Source organism: Neovison vison, chromosome 8, assembly GCF_020171115.1.
Source record: "Neovison vison isolate M4711 chromosome 8, ASM_NN_V1, whole genome shotgun sequence".
NCBI lineage: Eukaryota > Metazoa > Chordata > Mammalia > Carnivora > Mustelidae > Neogale > Neogale vison.
Window position 1 is genome coordinate 44,929,875 of NC_058098.1, and position 17,356 is coordinate 44,947,230.

Genomic DNA, 17,356 nt, shown 5'->3' on the forward strand with positions numbered 1-17,356 from the left:
GTGAGGCTGGCCACTAGTTTGCTCTGACTAGAGACTCTGTGGGGCATGTATGTGGTCCTTGACCTTTCCCATGCCCGTGTCCAGGACCTCATGAAGGGAGAACATAATAGTTGATCATCGGCCTCCCCCAACCAATGCAACCAGTTTTCCCCTCTGGCAGGGGGCCACAGCAGTCTTGAGGAAGGGACAGGGAAGTCCCGTGGGGCCAAGGTACCAGCAGCAGGAAACATGTGAGAGTGAACCTATGGAGTAATGGTGGGAAGTAGGTGCCCTGCATGAGCTGTGGCTCTAAACTCCTGGACGTGCTCTATTTTCTTACTTGACTGCATGTAAAAACACAAAATCAAAAATTAAATTAATAAGAATTTTAAGACTCATGAAGCCAGCCTAGGTTCAATGTAATTTCTTAACTTTTTTTTTTTGAAGATTTTCTGTATTTATGTGAGAGAGAGAGCAAGCCAGCACAAGCAGTGGGAGTGGGAAAGGGGAAAGCAGCCTCCCCACTGGGCAAGGAGCCCAATATGGGGTTTGATCCCAGGACCCTGGGATCATGACCTGAGCTGAAGGCGGATGCTTAACCGACTGAGCCACCCAATAATTTCTTAGAACCTGACCACCCCGTAATTTCTTAACTTCTTAACATACCTTAAACTTTTGGGGGAAGAATTTGGCTTTATATATCAAGTAAATATGAAATAAAGCATGATGCTGAACTATTTACTTGTAATTTTTATGTCTAGCATCCTTTTTTATTGAGGTGTGATTGATGTAACATCATCTTAGTCTCAAGTGTACTGCAGAATGGTTCGGTATTTGCATGCACTGTGAAATGATCACCACAATTAAGTCTAGTTACCACCCATCCCCATGCAGAATTACATTTTTTTTTCTTGTGATGAGAACATTTAAGACTTACTCTCTGGGCAGCTTTTAAATATGCACTACAATATTGTTGACTGTAGTCAAAATGCTGACATTACATGCCCATGACTTTGTTATTTTGTAACTGGAAGTTTGTGCCTCTTGATATCCTTCACCCATTTTACCAATTCTGAATCCCCTCCCCTCTGGCAACCATATTTAGTTCTCCGTGTCTGTGAGTTTTGTTTTGTTTCTTTGTTTTGGCTTTTAGATACCACATCTTCTTTATCCATTCATCTGTTGATGGACATCTAGGTTCTTTCCATAGTTTGGCTATTGTGGACATTGCTGCTATAAACATTCAGGTGCACGTGCCCCTTTGGATCACTACGTTTGTATCTTTAGGGTAAATACCCAGTAGTGCAATTGCTGGGTCATAGGGCAGTTCTATTTTCAACATTTTGAGGAACCTCCATGCTGTTTTCCAGAGTGGTTGCACCAGCTTGCATTCCCACCAACAGTGTAAAAGGGTTCCCCTTTCTCTGCATCCTCGCCAGCATCTGTCATTTCGACTTGTTGATTTTAGCCATTCTGACTGGTGTGAGGTGATATCTCATTGTGGTTTTGATTTGTATTTCCCTGATGCCGAGTGATATGGAGCACTTTTTCATGTGTCTGTTGGCCATCTGGATGTCTTCTTTGCAGAAACGTCTGTTCATGTCCTCTGCCCATTTCTTGATTGGATTATTTGTTCTTTGGGTGTTGAGTTTGTTAAGTTCTTTATAGATTTTGGACACTAGTCCTTTATCTGATATGTCGTTTGCAAATATCTTCTCCCATTCTGTCAGTTGTCTTTTGATTTTGTTAACTGTTTCCTTTGCTGTGCAAAAGCGTTTGATCTTGATGAAATCCCAATAGTTCATTTTTGCCTTTGCTTCCCTTGCCTTTGGCGATGTTCCTAGGAAGATGTTGCTGCGGCTGAGGTTGAAGAGGTTGCTGCCTGTGTTCTCCTCAAGGATTTTGATGGATTCCTTTCTCACATTGAGGTCCTTAATCCATTTTGAGTCTATTTTCGTGTGTGGTGTAAGGAAATGGTCCAATTTCATTTTTCTGCACGTGGCTGTCCAATTTTCCCAACACCATTTATTAAAGAGACTGTCTTTTTTCCATTGGACATTATTTCCTGCTTTGTCAAAGATTAGTTGACCATAGAGTTGAGGGTCTATTTCTGGGCTCTCTATTCTGTTCCATTGATCTATGTGTCTGTTTTTGTGCCAGTACCATGCTGTCTTGATGATGACAGCTTTGTAATAGAGCTTGAAGTCCAGAATTGTGATGTCACCAACTTTGGCTTTCTTTTTCAATATTCCTTTGGCTATTCGAGGTCTTTTCTGGTTCCATATAAATTTTAGAATTATTTGTTCCATTTCTTTGAAAAAGATGGATGGTACTTTGATAGGAATTGCATTAAATGTGTAGATTGCTATAGGTAGCATAGACATTTTCACAATATTTATTCTTCCAATCCAAGAGCATGGAACATTTTTCCATTTCTTTGTGTCTTCCTCAATTTCTTTCATGAGTACTTTATTGTTTTCTGAGTATAGATTCTTAGCCACTTAGGTTAGGTTTATTCCTAGGTATCTTATGGTTTGGGGTGCAATTGTAAATGGGATTGACTCCTTAATCTCTCTTTCTTCTGTCTTGTTGTTGGTGTAGAGAAATGCAACTGATTTCTGTGCATTGATCTTATATCCTGACACTTTACTGAATTCCTGTACAAGTTCTAGCAGTTTTGGAGTGGAGTCTTTAGGGTTTTCCACATAGAGTATCATATCATCTGCGAAGAGTGATAATTTGACTTCTTCTTTGCCGATTTGGATGCCTTTAATTTCCTTTTGTTGTCTGATTGCTGAGGCTAGGACTTCTAGTACTATGTTGAATAGCAGTGGTGATAATGGACATCCCTGCCATGTTCCTGACCTTAGTGGAAAAGCTTTCAGTTTTTCTCCATTGAGAATGATATTTGCGGTGGGTTTTTCATAGATGACTTTGATGATATTGAGGTATGTGCCCTCTATCCCTACACTTTGAAGAGTTTTGATCAGGAAGGGATGCTGTACTTTGTCAAATGCTTTTTCAGCATCTATGGAGAGTATCATATGGTTCTTGTTCTTTCTTTTATTGATGTGTTGTATCACATTGACTGATTAGCGGATGTTGAACCAATCTTGCAGCCCTGGGATAAATCCCACTTGGTCGTGGTGAATAATCCTTTTAATGTGCTGTTGAATCCTATTGGCTAGTATTTTGGTGAGAATTTTTGCATCTGTGTTCATCAAGGATATTGGTCTATAGCTCTCTTTTTTGATGGGATCCTTGTCTGGTTTTGGGATCAAGGTGATGTTGGCCTCATAAAATGAGTTTGGGAGTTTTCCTTCCTTTTCTATTTTTTGGAACAGTTTCAGGAGAATAGGAATTAGTTCTTCTTTAAATGTTTGGTAGAATTCCCCCGGGAAGCCGTCTGGCCCTGGGCTTTTGTTTGTTTGGAGATTTTTAATGACTGTTTCAATCTCCTTACTGGTTATGGGTCTGTTCAGGCTTTCTATTTCTTCCTGGTTCAATTTTGGTAATTTATATGTTTCTAGGAATGCATCCATTTCTTCCAGATTGTCAAATTTGTTGGCGTAGAGTTGCTCATAGTATGTTCTTATAATAGTTTGAATTTCTTTGGTGTTAGTTGTGATCTCTCCTCTTTCATTCATGATTCTATTTATTTGGGTCCTTTCTCTTTTCTTTTTGATAAGTCTGGCCAGGGGTTTATCAATTTTATTAATTCTTTCAAAGAACCAGCTCCTAGTTTCATTGATTTGTTCTATTGTTTTTTTGGTTTCTATTTCATTGATTTCTGCTCTGATCTTTATGATTTCTCTTCTCCTGCTGGGCTTAGGGTTTCTTTCTTGTTCTTTCTCCAGCTCCTTTAGGTGTAGGGTTAGGTTGTGTACCTGAGACCTTTCTTGTTTCTTGAGAAAAGCTTGTACCGCTATATATTTTCCTCTCAGGACTGCCTTTGTTGTGTCCCACAGATTTTGAACCGTTGTATTTTCATTATCATTTGTTTCCATGATTTTTTTCAATTCTTCTTTAATTTCCCGGTTGACCCATTCATTCTTTAGAAGGATGCTGTTTAGTCTCCATGTATTTGGGTTCTTTCCAAACTTCCTCTTGTGGTTGAGTTCTAGCTTCAGAGCATTGTGGTCTGAAAATATGCAGGGAATGATCCCAATCTTTTGATACCGGTTGAGTCCTGATTTAGGACCGAGGATGTGATCTATTCTGGAGAATGTTCCATGTGCACTAAAGAATGTGTATTCTGTGGCTTTGGGGTGAAATGTTCTGAATATATCTGTGATGTCCATCTCATCCAGTGTATCATTTAAGGCCTTTATTTCCCTGTTGATCTTTTGCTTGGATGATCTGTCCATTTCAGTGAGGGGAGTGTTAAAGTCCCCTACTATTATTGTATTATTGTTGATGTGTTTCTTTGATTTTGTTATTAATTGGTTTATATAGTTGGCTGCTCCCACGTTGGGGGCATCGATATTTAAAATTGTTAGATCTTCTTGTTGGACAGACCCTTTGAGTATGATAGAGTGTCCTTCCTCATCTCTTATTATAGTCTTTGGCTTAAAATCTAATTGATCTGATATAAGGATTGCCACTCCTGCTTTTTTCTGATGTCCATTAGCATGGTAAATTCTTTTCCACCCCCTCACTTTAAGACTGGAGGTGTCTTCGGGTTTAAAATGAGTTTCTTGGAGGCAACATATGGATGGGTGTTGTTTTTTTATCCATTCTGATACCCTGTTTCTTTTGATTGGGGCATTTAGCCCATTAACATTCAGGGTAACTACTGAGAGATATGATTTTAGTGCCATTGTATTGCCTGTAAGGTGACTGTTACTGTATATTGTCTCTGTTCCTTTCTGATCTACCACTTGTAGGCTCTCTCTTTGCTTAGAGGACCCCTTTCAGTATTTCCTGTAGAGCTGGTTTGGTGTTTGCAAATTCTTTCAGTGTTTGTTTGTCCTGGAAGCTTTTAATCTCTCCTTCTATTTTCAATGATAGCCTAGCTGGATATAGTATTCTTGGCTGCATGTTTTTCTCGTTTAGTGCTCTGAAAATATCATGCCAGCTCTTTCTGGCCTGCCAGGTCTCTGTGGATAAGTCAGCTGCCAATCTAATACTTTTACCATTGTATGTTACAGACTTCTTTTCCCGGGCTGCTTTCAGGATTTTCTCTTTGTCACTAAGGCTTGTAAATTTTACTATTAGGTGACAGGGTGTGGGCCTATTCTTATTGATTTTGAGGGGCATTCTCTGAACCTCCTGAATTTTGATGCTCGTTCCCTTTGCCATATTGGGGAAATTCTCCCCAATAATTCTCTCCAGTATACCTTCTGCTCCCCTCTCTCTTTCTTCTTCTTCTAGAATCCCAATTATTCTAATGTTGTTTCGTCTTATGGTGTCACTTATCTCTCGAATTCTCCCCTCATGGTCCAGTAGCTGTTTGTCCCTCTTTTGCTCAGCTTCTTTATTCTCTGTCATTTGGTCTTCTATATCGCTAATTCTTTCTTCTGCCTCATTTATCCTAGCAGTGAGAGCCTCCATTTTTGATTGAACCTCATTAATAGCTTTTTTGATTTCAACTTGGTTAGATTTTAGTTCTTTTATTTCTCCAGAAAGGGCTTTTATATCTCTGGAGAGGGTTTCTCTAATATCTTCCATGCCTTTTTCAAGCCCGGCTAGAACCTTGAGAATTGTCATTTTGAACTCTAGATCTGACATATTACCAATGTCTGTATTGATTAGGTCCCTAGCCTTCGGTACTGCCTCTTGTTCTTTTTTCTGTTGTGAATTTTTCCGCCTTGTCATTTTGTCCAGCTAAGAGTATATGAAGGAGCAAGTAAAATATTAAAAGGGTGGCAACAATCCCAGGAAAATATACTTTAACCAAATCAGAAGAGATCCCCCCTCATGATTGGGTGAGGGATCTCCTCTGATTGGGATCTCCTCTGATTGGGATCTCCCAATCTCTTCTGATTGGGATCTCTTCTGATTTGGGGATAAAAAGAGGTTCAAAAAGAAAGAAAGAAAAAAAAAGAATTTAAAAAAAGAGATTGAATTAAAAATGCAATCAAGAATTTAAAAAAGAATTAAGAAAAAAAAGATTGAAGAGATTGGGATCTCTTCTGATTTGGGGATAAAAAGAGGTTCAAAAATAAAGAAAGAAAAAAAAGAAAAAAAAGAATTAAAAAAAGAAAACGAATAAAGAAAAGTATAAAAAAGAAATATATATATATTAGATAAACTAGTTAAAAAACGTTAAAAAAAGGGGTAAAAGTTAAAAAAAATTTTAGCAGAAGATGAGAAAAAAAATGAAAAAGAAAAAAATTAAATTAACTGCAAGACTAAAAAATCACAGGGAGAAAGCCATGAGTTCCGTGGTTTGTTTTCTCCTCCTCTGGAATTCTGCCGCTCTCATTGGTATTGAAACTGCACTCCTTGGTAGGTGAACTTGGTCTTGCCTGGATTTCTTGTTGATCTTCTGGGGGAGGGGCCTGTTGTAGTGATTCTCAAGTGTCTTTGCCCCGGGGGAATTGCACCGCCCTTACCAGGGGCCGGGCTGAGTGATCCGCTCGGCTTTGCTTTCAGGAGCTTTTGTTCCCTGAGCGCTTTCCGTAGAGTTCCGGAGGACGGGAATACAAATGGCGGCCTCCTGGTCTCCGGCCCGGAGGAGCCGGGAACCCGGGGCCTCGCTCCCCAGTGCGCCCTCAGCGAACAGCTCCTAGTAACTCCTATCTGCCTAACCTCCAGCCGCGCTCCGAGCTCACCGAGCCTGCGACTGGTTCAAGGCAACACTGAGCTGTGAGCTTACTGTCGGCTCTGTCTCTGTAGTCGGCTTCCCCGTTCCAATATCCGCAAGCTCTGCAACACTCAGACACCCCCGATCCTTCTATGACCCTGTGAGACCTGAGGCCACGCCGACCCCGCGTGGGCTTTGCCCTGGTTTAGCCTCTGGAGCGATGTCCCTCAGCGGAACAGACTTTTAAAAGTCCTGATTTTGTGCTCCGTTGCTCTGCCGCTTGCCGCCCCCCCCCCCCCGTGGTCTATCTTCCTTCTCCGCCAGTCCTACCTTTCAGAAAGTGGTTGTTTTTCTGTTTCTAGAATTTCTGTTCTTCTTCTCTTCGATCTGCCGATGGATTTGCAGGTGTTTGCAATCTTTAGATAAGCTATCTAGCTGATCTGCTAGCTGAAGTAGTCTCAGCCTGCTACTTCTCCGCCATCTTGACTCTTGTTTTAAGATTCTCTCTTTTTCTTCAACTTTTGGTGTTCTAAATGCATATGCATATTTTTGAGTTTATCTAATTTGGAACATTCTGTGCTTTCTGGATTTGAATGTCTGTTTCCTTCCCCAGGTTAGGAAAGTTCTGTCATTGTTTCTTCAAATGAGTTTTTTTGCCCTGTTCCCTTTCTTGTTTCTTCTGGGACTCCTATAGTGTGAATTTTATTCTGTTTGATGTCCCATAGATCCCTTAAGCTATCTTCACTTTTTACATTTCTTTTTCTCTTCACTGCTCTGTGTGGGTGAGTCCCACTGCCTGTCTTCCACATCACTGATTCTTTCTTCTGCTTCATCTAGTCTGCTGGTGAACCCCTCTGTATATTTTTCAGTTCAGTTATTGTATTCTTCAGTTCTGTGACTTCTGTTTGGTACTTTCTAATATTGCCTATCTCTGTTGAAGTTCTCACTGTGGTCATTCCTACTTCTCCCAAGTTTGGTGAGCATCTTTATGACCATCACTTTGAACTCTTAATCAGGTAAGTTACTCATCTGCATTCTATTAAGAGTTTTTCTGAGGTTTTGTCTTGTTCTTTCATTTGAAACATATTCCTGTTTACTTATTTTGCTTAACTCTGTCTGTATTTTTTTCTGTGTTTCAGGCAAAACAGCTAACTTTCCCAATCTTAAAGGAGTGACCTTGTGTAGGGAACATATTTTTTAACCTTGCCCTAGTCTTGGTTGTCTCTCAACCCTTTGTGATTGTCTAAGCAGCCTGATTTATTCTTGATATGTCCCAGTTGTTGAGAGTGTACAAAAAGCCTGTCAGTGTTCCAAAGGGAGACTTCATTCATTGCCGACTTTCAGGCTGTTTGGAAGCCAGACTCTCAAGTAGACCCACAAGCAGTAGCTTTCAGGGTATGCAAATAGATGCAGTTCTGTGCAACTGCAGTCATAAATCCTGCTGGCCTTCAGACGAAGTAGTTTGGAAATGTCTCTTGGGTGACATTTATAAAATTTGGGGCTTCAAATGAGTGTGTAAGCTCTTTTCTGGAAATTACGGGCAAGCTATAACAAGGCTGAGGGAGAGCACAAAGCTGGCATCTTTTGGCCTACTTTCTCTGAGAATACTCCATAGCTGCTAGATGTGTGGTGAGTCTGAGGCCTGCCCCTCAGGCTGGAGCTCCAGGACAAGTACATAGGCCTTTTCCACAGAAAGAATGGGGTGTGTTTCAGGTCACTGTCTGTGCCATGCCCTTGGGGGTGGTAGCCTGCCAAGAACGAGCTCCATGATTGTTACAGTTCCATGGGACCCAAGAACAGAAACCTCCCTGGCTACCAGAGCCATGTGATCAAGGAGAGCATCCCGTGTCATCTGCGCATGCCTGAGAGTTTTAGCAAGGCAGCAGGAAAGTGCGGGGCTGGGATGTGCCTGCTGGCTTTAGTGTGCAGCAGGGGAGCACAGGGCCGCATGTGCCTGCTGGTTTTAGTGGGGCAGTGGAAGAGTGCAGGGACTGTGTGTGCCTCCTGGTACTAGCAAAGGAAATAGGGAGCACAAAAATGACACCTCTCAGGCCTTTGTCTCTGGAAGGAGTTCCAACAGGCTCCTTTCCCCTCCAGGAGATGCTTTAAGATTAGCAAACGAATCTCTTTCACATATGATGTCGGTAGTTTTGAAACTGCTGCTTTTACACTGGGCCCCAGGATGAGTGAGTCTACATGTGACCCCGTCCAGAGCAGTATCTTTAGGTCCCTTCAGCCCTTCAGGTCTCTATGGGTCTAAGCCCCAGTGGTTTTCAAAGACAGGAGATTTGGGGGCTCATCTCTTTGGAACAGGTCCCGAGAATTGGGGTATCTGAGGTGGGGCACTAACCCCTCACTCCTCAAGGAGAAGCTTCATATTTGTGAGATCTCTCCCAATCGTGGGTCACTGTTCCAGGGTGAGGTTTTTGGTAAGACTGCGTTTCTGCCTGTCCTACCATTTTGATGTGGCCACTATTGCTTGTTGTGAAGGAGGCATTCAGCTCATTTTGAGGTCTTTTCCAGAGGAAATTATTCCATATGTAGCTCTACATTTGGTGTGTCTGTGGGAGGAGAGGAGTTCAGGATCTTTCTATGACTCCATCTTAGACATCCCACCTTTTTGCACATTTCAAATTAAATGCATTTAGAATATAACTTTGTATTGTCTCTGGTTAATGAAAATATCAGTGATTTTTACCATAGTCTCTATACTATTTTGCATGTGTTTTACTGATTTTTTAAAATGAAATAAGTTACTTCTATAATTAATCAAACCCTAAGGATATATATAGATAGATATACTAGATATTATTTTATGTATATGTGATATTTTATAATTTTGTCTTCATTCAATATGAATGAATATTCATATTCATAAAATATGAATACATATTTTAGTACTTTAACCTAAAAAACATATCTCTCCTCCTCCAGGTCTATTAAAATAAGATTAGCCACTTTGTTGGATACTCCTGGTGTTGAAAATCTTGTTAGCACGCTCATGCTGAAAAAGAGTATATTGGAGGATTTAAAGCAATACAATGAGGCTCGCAAAGACCCTGTAAGTACCTGCTATGACCAGATTGCCTTCCTTTTCCTTGTAATATGGACCATTATGACCCACATAGGTTCAACCTTGAAGTTTCCTTCAATCTCAGTTGGGGATAGTTGGAGAATTATACGGTGGTGGGAAGTGGACAGAGGTGAAGTTGGAAGATGGGAACAAGAAAAGAAGAACTGAGAAGACTGGGGTTTAAGGATGTGAGGGTGTTCTTTTCACTGGTGGCCCCAAGGTGGGGTGCTGATCAGATATTCTAAACCCTTATCACAGGCATGGAAAACCTGGACTTGGTCCGGACAAGTATCCTGAAACAGGATAGATCTCAGGGCTTAGAATAGGCAGATCTGACTGAGGTTAGGGAATGGTAGCTCAAGAATCTGTGGGTGCCTGGTGCTCACCTAGCAGCCCTGGATATCAGACCTAGGACAGTTGGACCCCATTTGACCTTACTGGGTGATGATTCTGGCTAGACTTCTTTGTTCAGCTGCCTACATTCTCAGGTAATGGATGGGCTGTCAAACACCTGTATGACAGGTGTTGCATTCTCTTTCTAGGATAGTAACTATACTATACCTTTACCCTGGCAAAGGACAATCTCACAGTGGTCCTAATGTTAATACCGCTTTCTTAAGGACCATGACAGTTAACTTAACCCATGGAACAGTGCACGTAGTTAGAGAAATGCTTGGTTACTTTTTTGAAGTTTTATTGAACTATAACCAATAAACAGCTTGACATATTTCACAATTTGAATATACCGTGTAATTAATGAGCACTTGTTTCTAACCGCAGCCTGCTGAAGTCCCCCCACCCCCCATGCTCCCGTTCAGTTACTTTCTCCTCAGGTTAATACCACCTTGACTTCCAAGATCATAAATTGGTTATGCCTGGTTTTGAACTTTATAAAAGTGATCACATAGTATGTTTTCTGATATCAGGCTTTTTTGGCTCAGCACTACATTTGTGAGATTCACCCATATTGTGCTGTAAAGTATTTCATTGCATGAAGATAACAGAATTTATTTCTTCTTTCTACTGTCATTTGAGGGAGTTTCCAGTTAGTGGCTCTTTTGAATAAGCACTTTAGTTAAATTTTAAAGTCATCAAGAGGGAGACATCAAATACCTAAACCCAGTGAAATAGTTGCTATTTATCAAGGCATCAAATTAAAATAAAACTTCTCTCCAGCACATGTTTTTTTTGTTTGTTTGTTTTGGTTTGTCTTGATCTTTTAGTGTTTTTGATTTTTTTGCTCCTTTCCTCCTGACCTGCCAGTGCAGTGTGACATATCACCCTGGTTCACAAAGTGTGGTTTAAGGAGTCAAAAGGGTCTTTGAGACATAAATTTTCAGGTGTGTCTGTGAAGTAAAACCCATTTCCATCATAAGAGTAAGAAACTATTTTCCTTTTCCACTGTATTGATATTCACACTGATGGTGCAAACACAATGTGGGCAGAATCTTGAGAGCCTTAGTGCCGTGGGCACCAGATTTCATTGGTTTCTTCATTACCATTCACTCCTGGCAACAAGAGGGAAAGAGAGCCTAGCTAGTAAAGATAGCATTGCACATCAACAGACTGGCTAAAATACAAAGAGTGGCACCACTATATGCTAGGAGGGGGAATGCAGGGAAATAGGATAATCTGTATGTTGCCAGTAGGAATATAAAATGATATCATTGCTCTGGAAGATGTTTTGGCTATTTCTTCAAAAACCTCAGTGCAACAATCGTATGACCTAGTAATTGCACTTCGGGGCATTTATCCCAGACAAATGAAGACACATACACGAATGTTCATAAGCAGTTAGAATTGGCCCAGATGTCCTTCAACAGGTGCATGGGTAAACTGTGACACATTCATGCCATGGAGTAACAGTTAACAGTACAAAGGAATGAATTGTTGATGCGTGTATCAACTTGGATGTATCTACAGAGAATTGAGCTGATTTGAGGGGGCGGAGGGAAAGCTAAACCCTTAAAGGTTAAATACTGTGTAATCCTGCTTACTTCACATTTTTGAGATAACACAGTTTTAGAAATGGGGAAGAGATTGTTGCCAGGGTTTAAGGATGAGAGGAGGGCAGGGAGTAGATGGATGTGGTTATTGTAGGGCAACCCCAAGGGATCTTTGTGTTGGAACCATTCAGTCTCTTGACTGTGGTAGTAGATACATGAACCTCTATAGAGGATAAAATTAGGTAGAACTTGACTCATACACATCAGTATGCATTCCCTGCTTGTCCTATCATACTAAAGTTTTGCAGAACATTACTGTGATGGGATACTGGGCAGCGTGTATGAGGAATTTCTCTGTATTATTTCTTACAATTGCTTATGAGTCTACAGCTATCTCCATATAAATTTCAATTTTAAAAAAAAGGAAAAGCCAGTTTCATTCAAAGAAGTAAAAATTATTAACTTTATTAAACTTCAATCCTTAGACACGTGTATTTTCAGTATTCTGTTGTAGCAAAATGAGAAATGTACATAAAGCTCTTCTGCTGTAGACTGAAGTTGTTGATTGTTCCCAAAAAATCATTTCTGCAATTGCTTGATCTTCATGTTGAACCAGCCACTGCTCTCATAGAACACCATTTTTACTTGAAAGAAGAGCTGGCAGACAAAATACGGTTACTCAGTCTTAGAAAGTTGGCAGACATTTTCTTTAAAATGAATGATAACTACTAAATAGAAAGAAAGAAAGAAAGAAAGAAAGAAAGAAAGAAAGAAAGAAAGAAAGAAAAAGAAAGAAAGAAAGAAATTGAAAATAGAGCTTCCCTATGACCCTGCAGTTGCACTCCTGGGTATTTACCCCAAAGATACAGTTGTAGTGAAAAGAAGGGGCATCTGTACCGCAATGTTTATAGCAACAATGGCCACGGTCGCCAAACTGGAAAGAACCAAGATGCCCTTCAACGGATGAATGGATAAGGAAGATGTGGTCCATATACACTATGGAGTATTATGCCTCCATCAGAAAGGATGAATACCCAACTTTTGTAGCAACATGGACGGGACTGGAAGAGATTTTGCTGAGTGAAATAAGTCAAACAGAGAGAGTCAATTATCATATGGTTTCACTTATTTGTGGAGCATAACAAATAGCATGGAAGACAAGGGGAGATGGAGAGGAGAAGGGAGTTGAGGGAAATTGGAAGGGGAAGTGAACCATGAGAGACTGTGGACTCTGAAAAACAATCTGAGAGTTTTGAAGGGGTGGGGGGTGGGAGGTTGGGGGAACAAGGTGGTGGGTATTAGGGCACAGATTGCCTGGAGCACTGGGTGTGGTGCAAAAACAATGAATACTGTTATGCTGAAAAGAAATAAAAAAAATAAAAAGCCATATTGACCTATCAAAAAAATTTTAAAAAAATAAATAAAAGTCCTGGATATCACCTTCTTCAAAAAAAAAAAAAAAAAAGAAAAGAAAAGAAAGAAAAAGAAAAAGAAAAAAGAATGAAGTGAGGCTGTCACTTCAAGGAAACCACTGACAGCATTTGTTCCCTCTGATAAAATCCAACCTTTCAATAAAAAATCAGAATTTTGGAAATTCAGTATCTCTCATCATGAGCTTGACAGCTTCCAAAAACTTAAAAATGAGGCTGGTGTGATAATACCAAATATGATACTTTGATTTTTTTGTCATAAGTTGCATTTGGGAAATCTATGTTAAGTTTGGTGAACCAATATTTTCCAGATATAACATGATGTTACAAAATCACCAATAGGTAAAAGATTCATTCAAACAACAGGATAGACAGATGGGTTTTAACGTAACAATGTATACCAGTTTATTGATATGGTTTCAGATTCCACATTGCAGCTCATCTTCGAACAGTACCACTTGTTGAGTTTTGGTGGAGCATCAGAGAAGACTATCCATAATTATCTGAAAAGATGACTTAAATACTTCTCTGTTTTCCAACTCTGTATCTTTGTGAAGACAGATTTTTTTTTCATATATTTCAACCAAAATAACATATTGCAACAGATTGAATACAGAAGCAGATATGAGCATCCAGCTGTCTTCCATTAAGCCAGACATTAAAGAGATTTGCAAAAATATAAAACAACGCTACTCTTCTCTCTAAATATTTTTGTCAAATTTTAAATTTTGTTTTAATTAGTAAATTAAACAAAAATGAATAAACAAATTAAAATTTTTCTCAGTTTTAATTTCTAATGCAGAAACTACTGATAGATAGCTGTTACACATATACCCCATGGTCTTCGGAGTCACAGGGACTAGGCGTCCTGAGAACACAATTTTTAAGAAACACTGATGTAGAGCTAAAGAAAATGGATTCCAAGTCAAAGGGACTGTGGTTTAAATCACAGAGTCATCCCTTAGGAGCTGGAAATCTTGGCATGTTCCTCAGCCCCTGATCCTTATTTTCTTGTTAAAGTGAAATAGAGGTAGTGATAATATTTACCTTGTAGGAGTTGGCTTCAGTGAACACAGGGAAGACATTCAACTTAGCGCACAGTCCAGAGGTAAGTACTGGTGGATGTTCGCTCTGACTGTCATTGCCATTAGGTGACCATGCTTAAGGCTCACTATTGACTGCTTACAGAAACTTTGACAGTTATATTTTTAGGGGCCTTAAAATACATGCTTATCTTTTCAGGATGGAACACCAATGAAGGCATTTGTAGCTGAAGTTGCAGAAAAAATAGTTGGCATTGCAGTGATCAGAGATGAAATGGTAAACTGTGAAACAGACATTGATATCCTGGATTATGCCTTTTTATATCATGAATTAGCACACAATGCTTCTTTTTCATTTTTGCATATTTAATATGCAAAATGTCTTTTTTTTGAAGGCTATAATTTTTTTGGAAGGATATAAATTGTCATCTGCTTGCATCCCACTTGGTTGACTTTCAATATCACATTTCTTTTTCAGTCTAAAATATGACAGAGAATACATGAAAATGTTCACATTTTAAGAATTCAGTTAACCTTCCATCAGGACCTCCCCCCAAAAAAGTCTTAACTGCTCTCCCCTAAGGATTACTACTATTAATAATTAGGCATCAGGGGCTCCTTGGTGGCTCAGTCCTTAAGCATCTGCCTTCAGCTGAGATCATGATCCTGGGGTCCTGGGTTCAAGCCCCGCAACAGGTTCCCTGCTCCGCAGGAAACCTGTTCCTCCTTCTCCCATTCCCCCTACTTGTGTTTCCTCTCTTGCTGTGTTTCTCTCTGTCAAATAAATAAAATCTTTAAAAAAAATAATTAGGCATCAATCCTTTTCTACAGTCTTCCTTGCGCTTAATTGCATGCATTGTGTGTGTGTGTGTGTGTGTGGTGTCAATGGGACAAGTGACTTTATTTTTTTCCTAATGCACAGCCAGTTCTTCCTAAATATTTATTGCTGAATAGTTCATTCTTTTCCTGCTGATTTAAAATACCACCTTTACATGATGAAATTTCCATGTGCCTGTGTCTATTTTTAAACCCTCTGTTCTGTTCTGTTCCATGGATTTTTTTGTTGTTGCTGTTGTTGATATCTGTTGTATTATCATGTACTTTGATATCTGGTAGGGGAGTCTTTTCTCACTCATCTTTTTTTTTTTAATATAAATTTTCTTGCATTTAATTAGTTATTTCCTCTTTCAGATAAGCCTTATAACACTTACTATGAACTTATTTGCACCTTGGTGGTTTTTATAGAACAACGTAGGCCAACAGTTAAAATACTGATGGTGGTGGTGGTGGTGGTGAATTATTTTGGGTTCTTCAGTAAAGTTTTGTGGCTTTTAGCATACAGGTTTCTTGTGCCAGGTATTTTGTTTGCCCCCATAGGTTTCCTCTCTGCTCTGTTCTGTCCTAGGGAGCCTGACCTGGTGGGCAACATCATGGGTGCCTTCACCCATCATCCTCTAATTGGGTTTGGCCAATGGCGAACCATGAGGAGAGGAAAGGAGGAGAGTGTGCTTGGGATGCCTTTACCTGGCTGATGTCTTTATTGAGTTCCTTGACCTTTCCAATGTGTCCTTTTTTCCAGGACCCTCTCAGTTTGGACTTTAGTAAGTAGTACGTCCCATGCCACCCACCTAGGGTGGTGGTCACTTGAAGTTTCTGCGACACTATCCTTACTGATGCCCTGCCCTGCCTTGTAAAGAGTCTTTTTGTTAAACCCACCTCCAGTTATCCTAATTTGAACATACCATCTGTTTCATGCTGAGACCCTGACTGACATAGTCCTGGACATTCATGATTTATTTCTACTTGTTTTATATTTTTCTAAGTATTGTGATTAAATACTTTTTTTTCATTGTACTTTCTTTTTTTTCCCCAATTTATTTATTTTCAGAAAAAAGTATTCATTATTTTTTCACCACACCCAGTGCTCCATGCAAGCCATGCCCTCTATAATACCCACCACCTGGTACCCCAACCTCCCACCCCCCCGCCACTTCAAACCCCTCAGATTGTTTTTCAGAGTCCATAGTCTCTCATGGTTCATCTCCCCTTCCAATTTACCCAAAAGCACATACCCTCCCCAATGTCCATAACCCTACCCCCCTTCTCCCAACCCCCCTCCCACACAGCAACCCACAGTTTGTTTCATGAGATTAAGAGTCACTTATGGTTTGTCTCCCTCCCTATCCCATCTTGCTTCATGGATTCTTCTCCTACCCACTTAAGCCCCCATGTTGCATCACCACTTCCTCATATCAGGGAGATCATATGATAGTTGTCTTTCTCCGCTTGACTTATTTCGCTAAGCATGATACGTTCTAGTTCCATCCATGTTGTCGCAAATGGCAAGATTTCGTTTCTTTTGATGGCTGCATAGTATTCCATTGTGTATATATACCACATCTTCTTGATCCATTCATCTGTTGATGGACATCTAGGTTCTTTCCATAGTTTGGCTATTGTGGACATTGCTGCTATAAACATTCGGGTGCACGTGCCCCTTTGGATCACTACGTTTGTATCTTTAGGGTAAATACCCAGTAGTGCAATTGCTGAGTCATAGGGCAGTTCTATTTTCAACATTTTGAGGAACCTCCATGCTGTTTTCCAGAGTGGTTGCACCAGCTTGCATTCCCACCAACAGTGTAGGAGGGTTCCCCTTTCTCCGCATCCTCGCCAGCATCTGTCATTTCCTGACTTATTGATTTTAGCCATTCTGACTGGTGTGAGGTGATATCTCATTGTGGTTTTGATTTGTATTTCCCTGATGCCGAGTGATATGGAGCACTTTTTCATGTGTCTGTTGGCCATCTGGATGTCTTCTTGGCAGAAACGTCTGTTCATGTCCTCTGCCCATTTCTTGATTGGATTATTTGTTCTTTGGGTGTTGAGTTTGTTAAGTTCTTTATAGATTTTGGAAACTAGTCCTTTATCTTATATGTTGTTTGCAAATATCTTCTCCCATTCTGTCAGTTGTCTTTTGATTTTGTTAACTGTTTCCTTTGCTGTGCAAAAGCTTTTGATCTTGATGAAATCCCAATAGTTCATTTTTGCCTTTGCTTCTCTTGCCTTTGGCGATGTTCCTAGGAAGATGTTGCTGCGGCTGAGGTTGAAGAGGTTGCTGCCTGTGTTCTCCTCAA

At 40.1% G+C, this 17,356-nt stretch overlaps 1 protein-coding gene across 1 annotated transcript in view; it reads left to right on the forward strand.

Moving 5' to 3' along the window:
• Positions 1 to 17,356, forward strand: part of CFAP61 (cilia and flagella associated protein 61) — a 298,453-nt gene that overhangs the window by 105,019 nt on the left and 176,078 nt on the right. The window contains exons 13-14 of the mRNA XM_044263545.1: positions 9,662 to 9,788; positions 14,419 to 14,496. Of these exons, the coding sequence (XP_044119480.1) occupies positions 9,662 to 9,788; positions 14,419 to 14,496 (205 nt within the window). The remainder of the gene's footprint in view (positions 1 to 9,661; positions 9,789 to 14,418; positions 14,497 to 17,356) is intronic.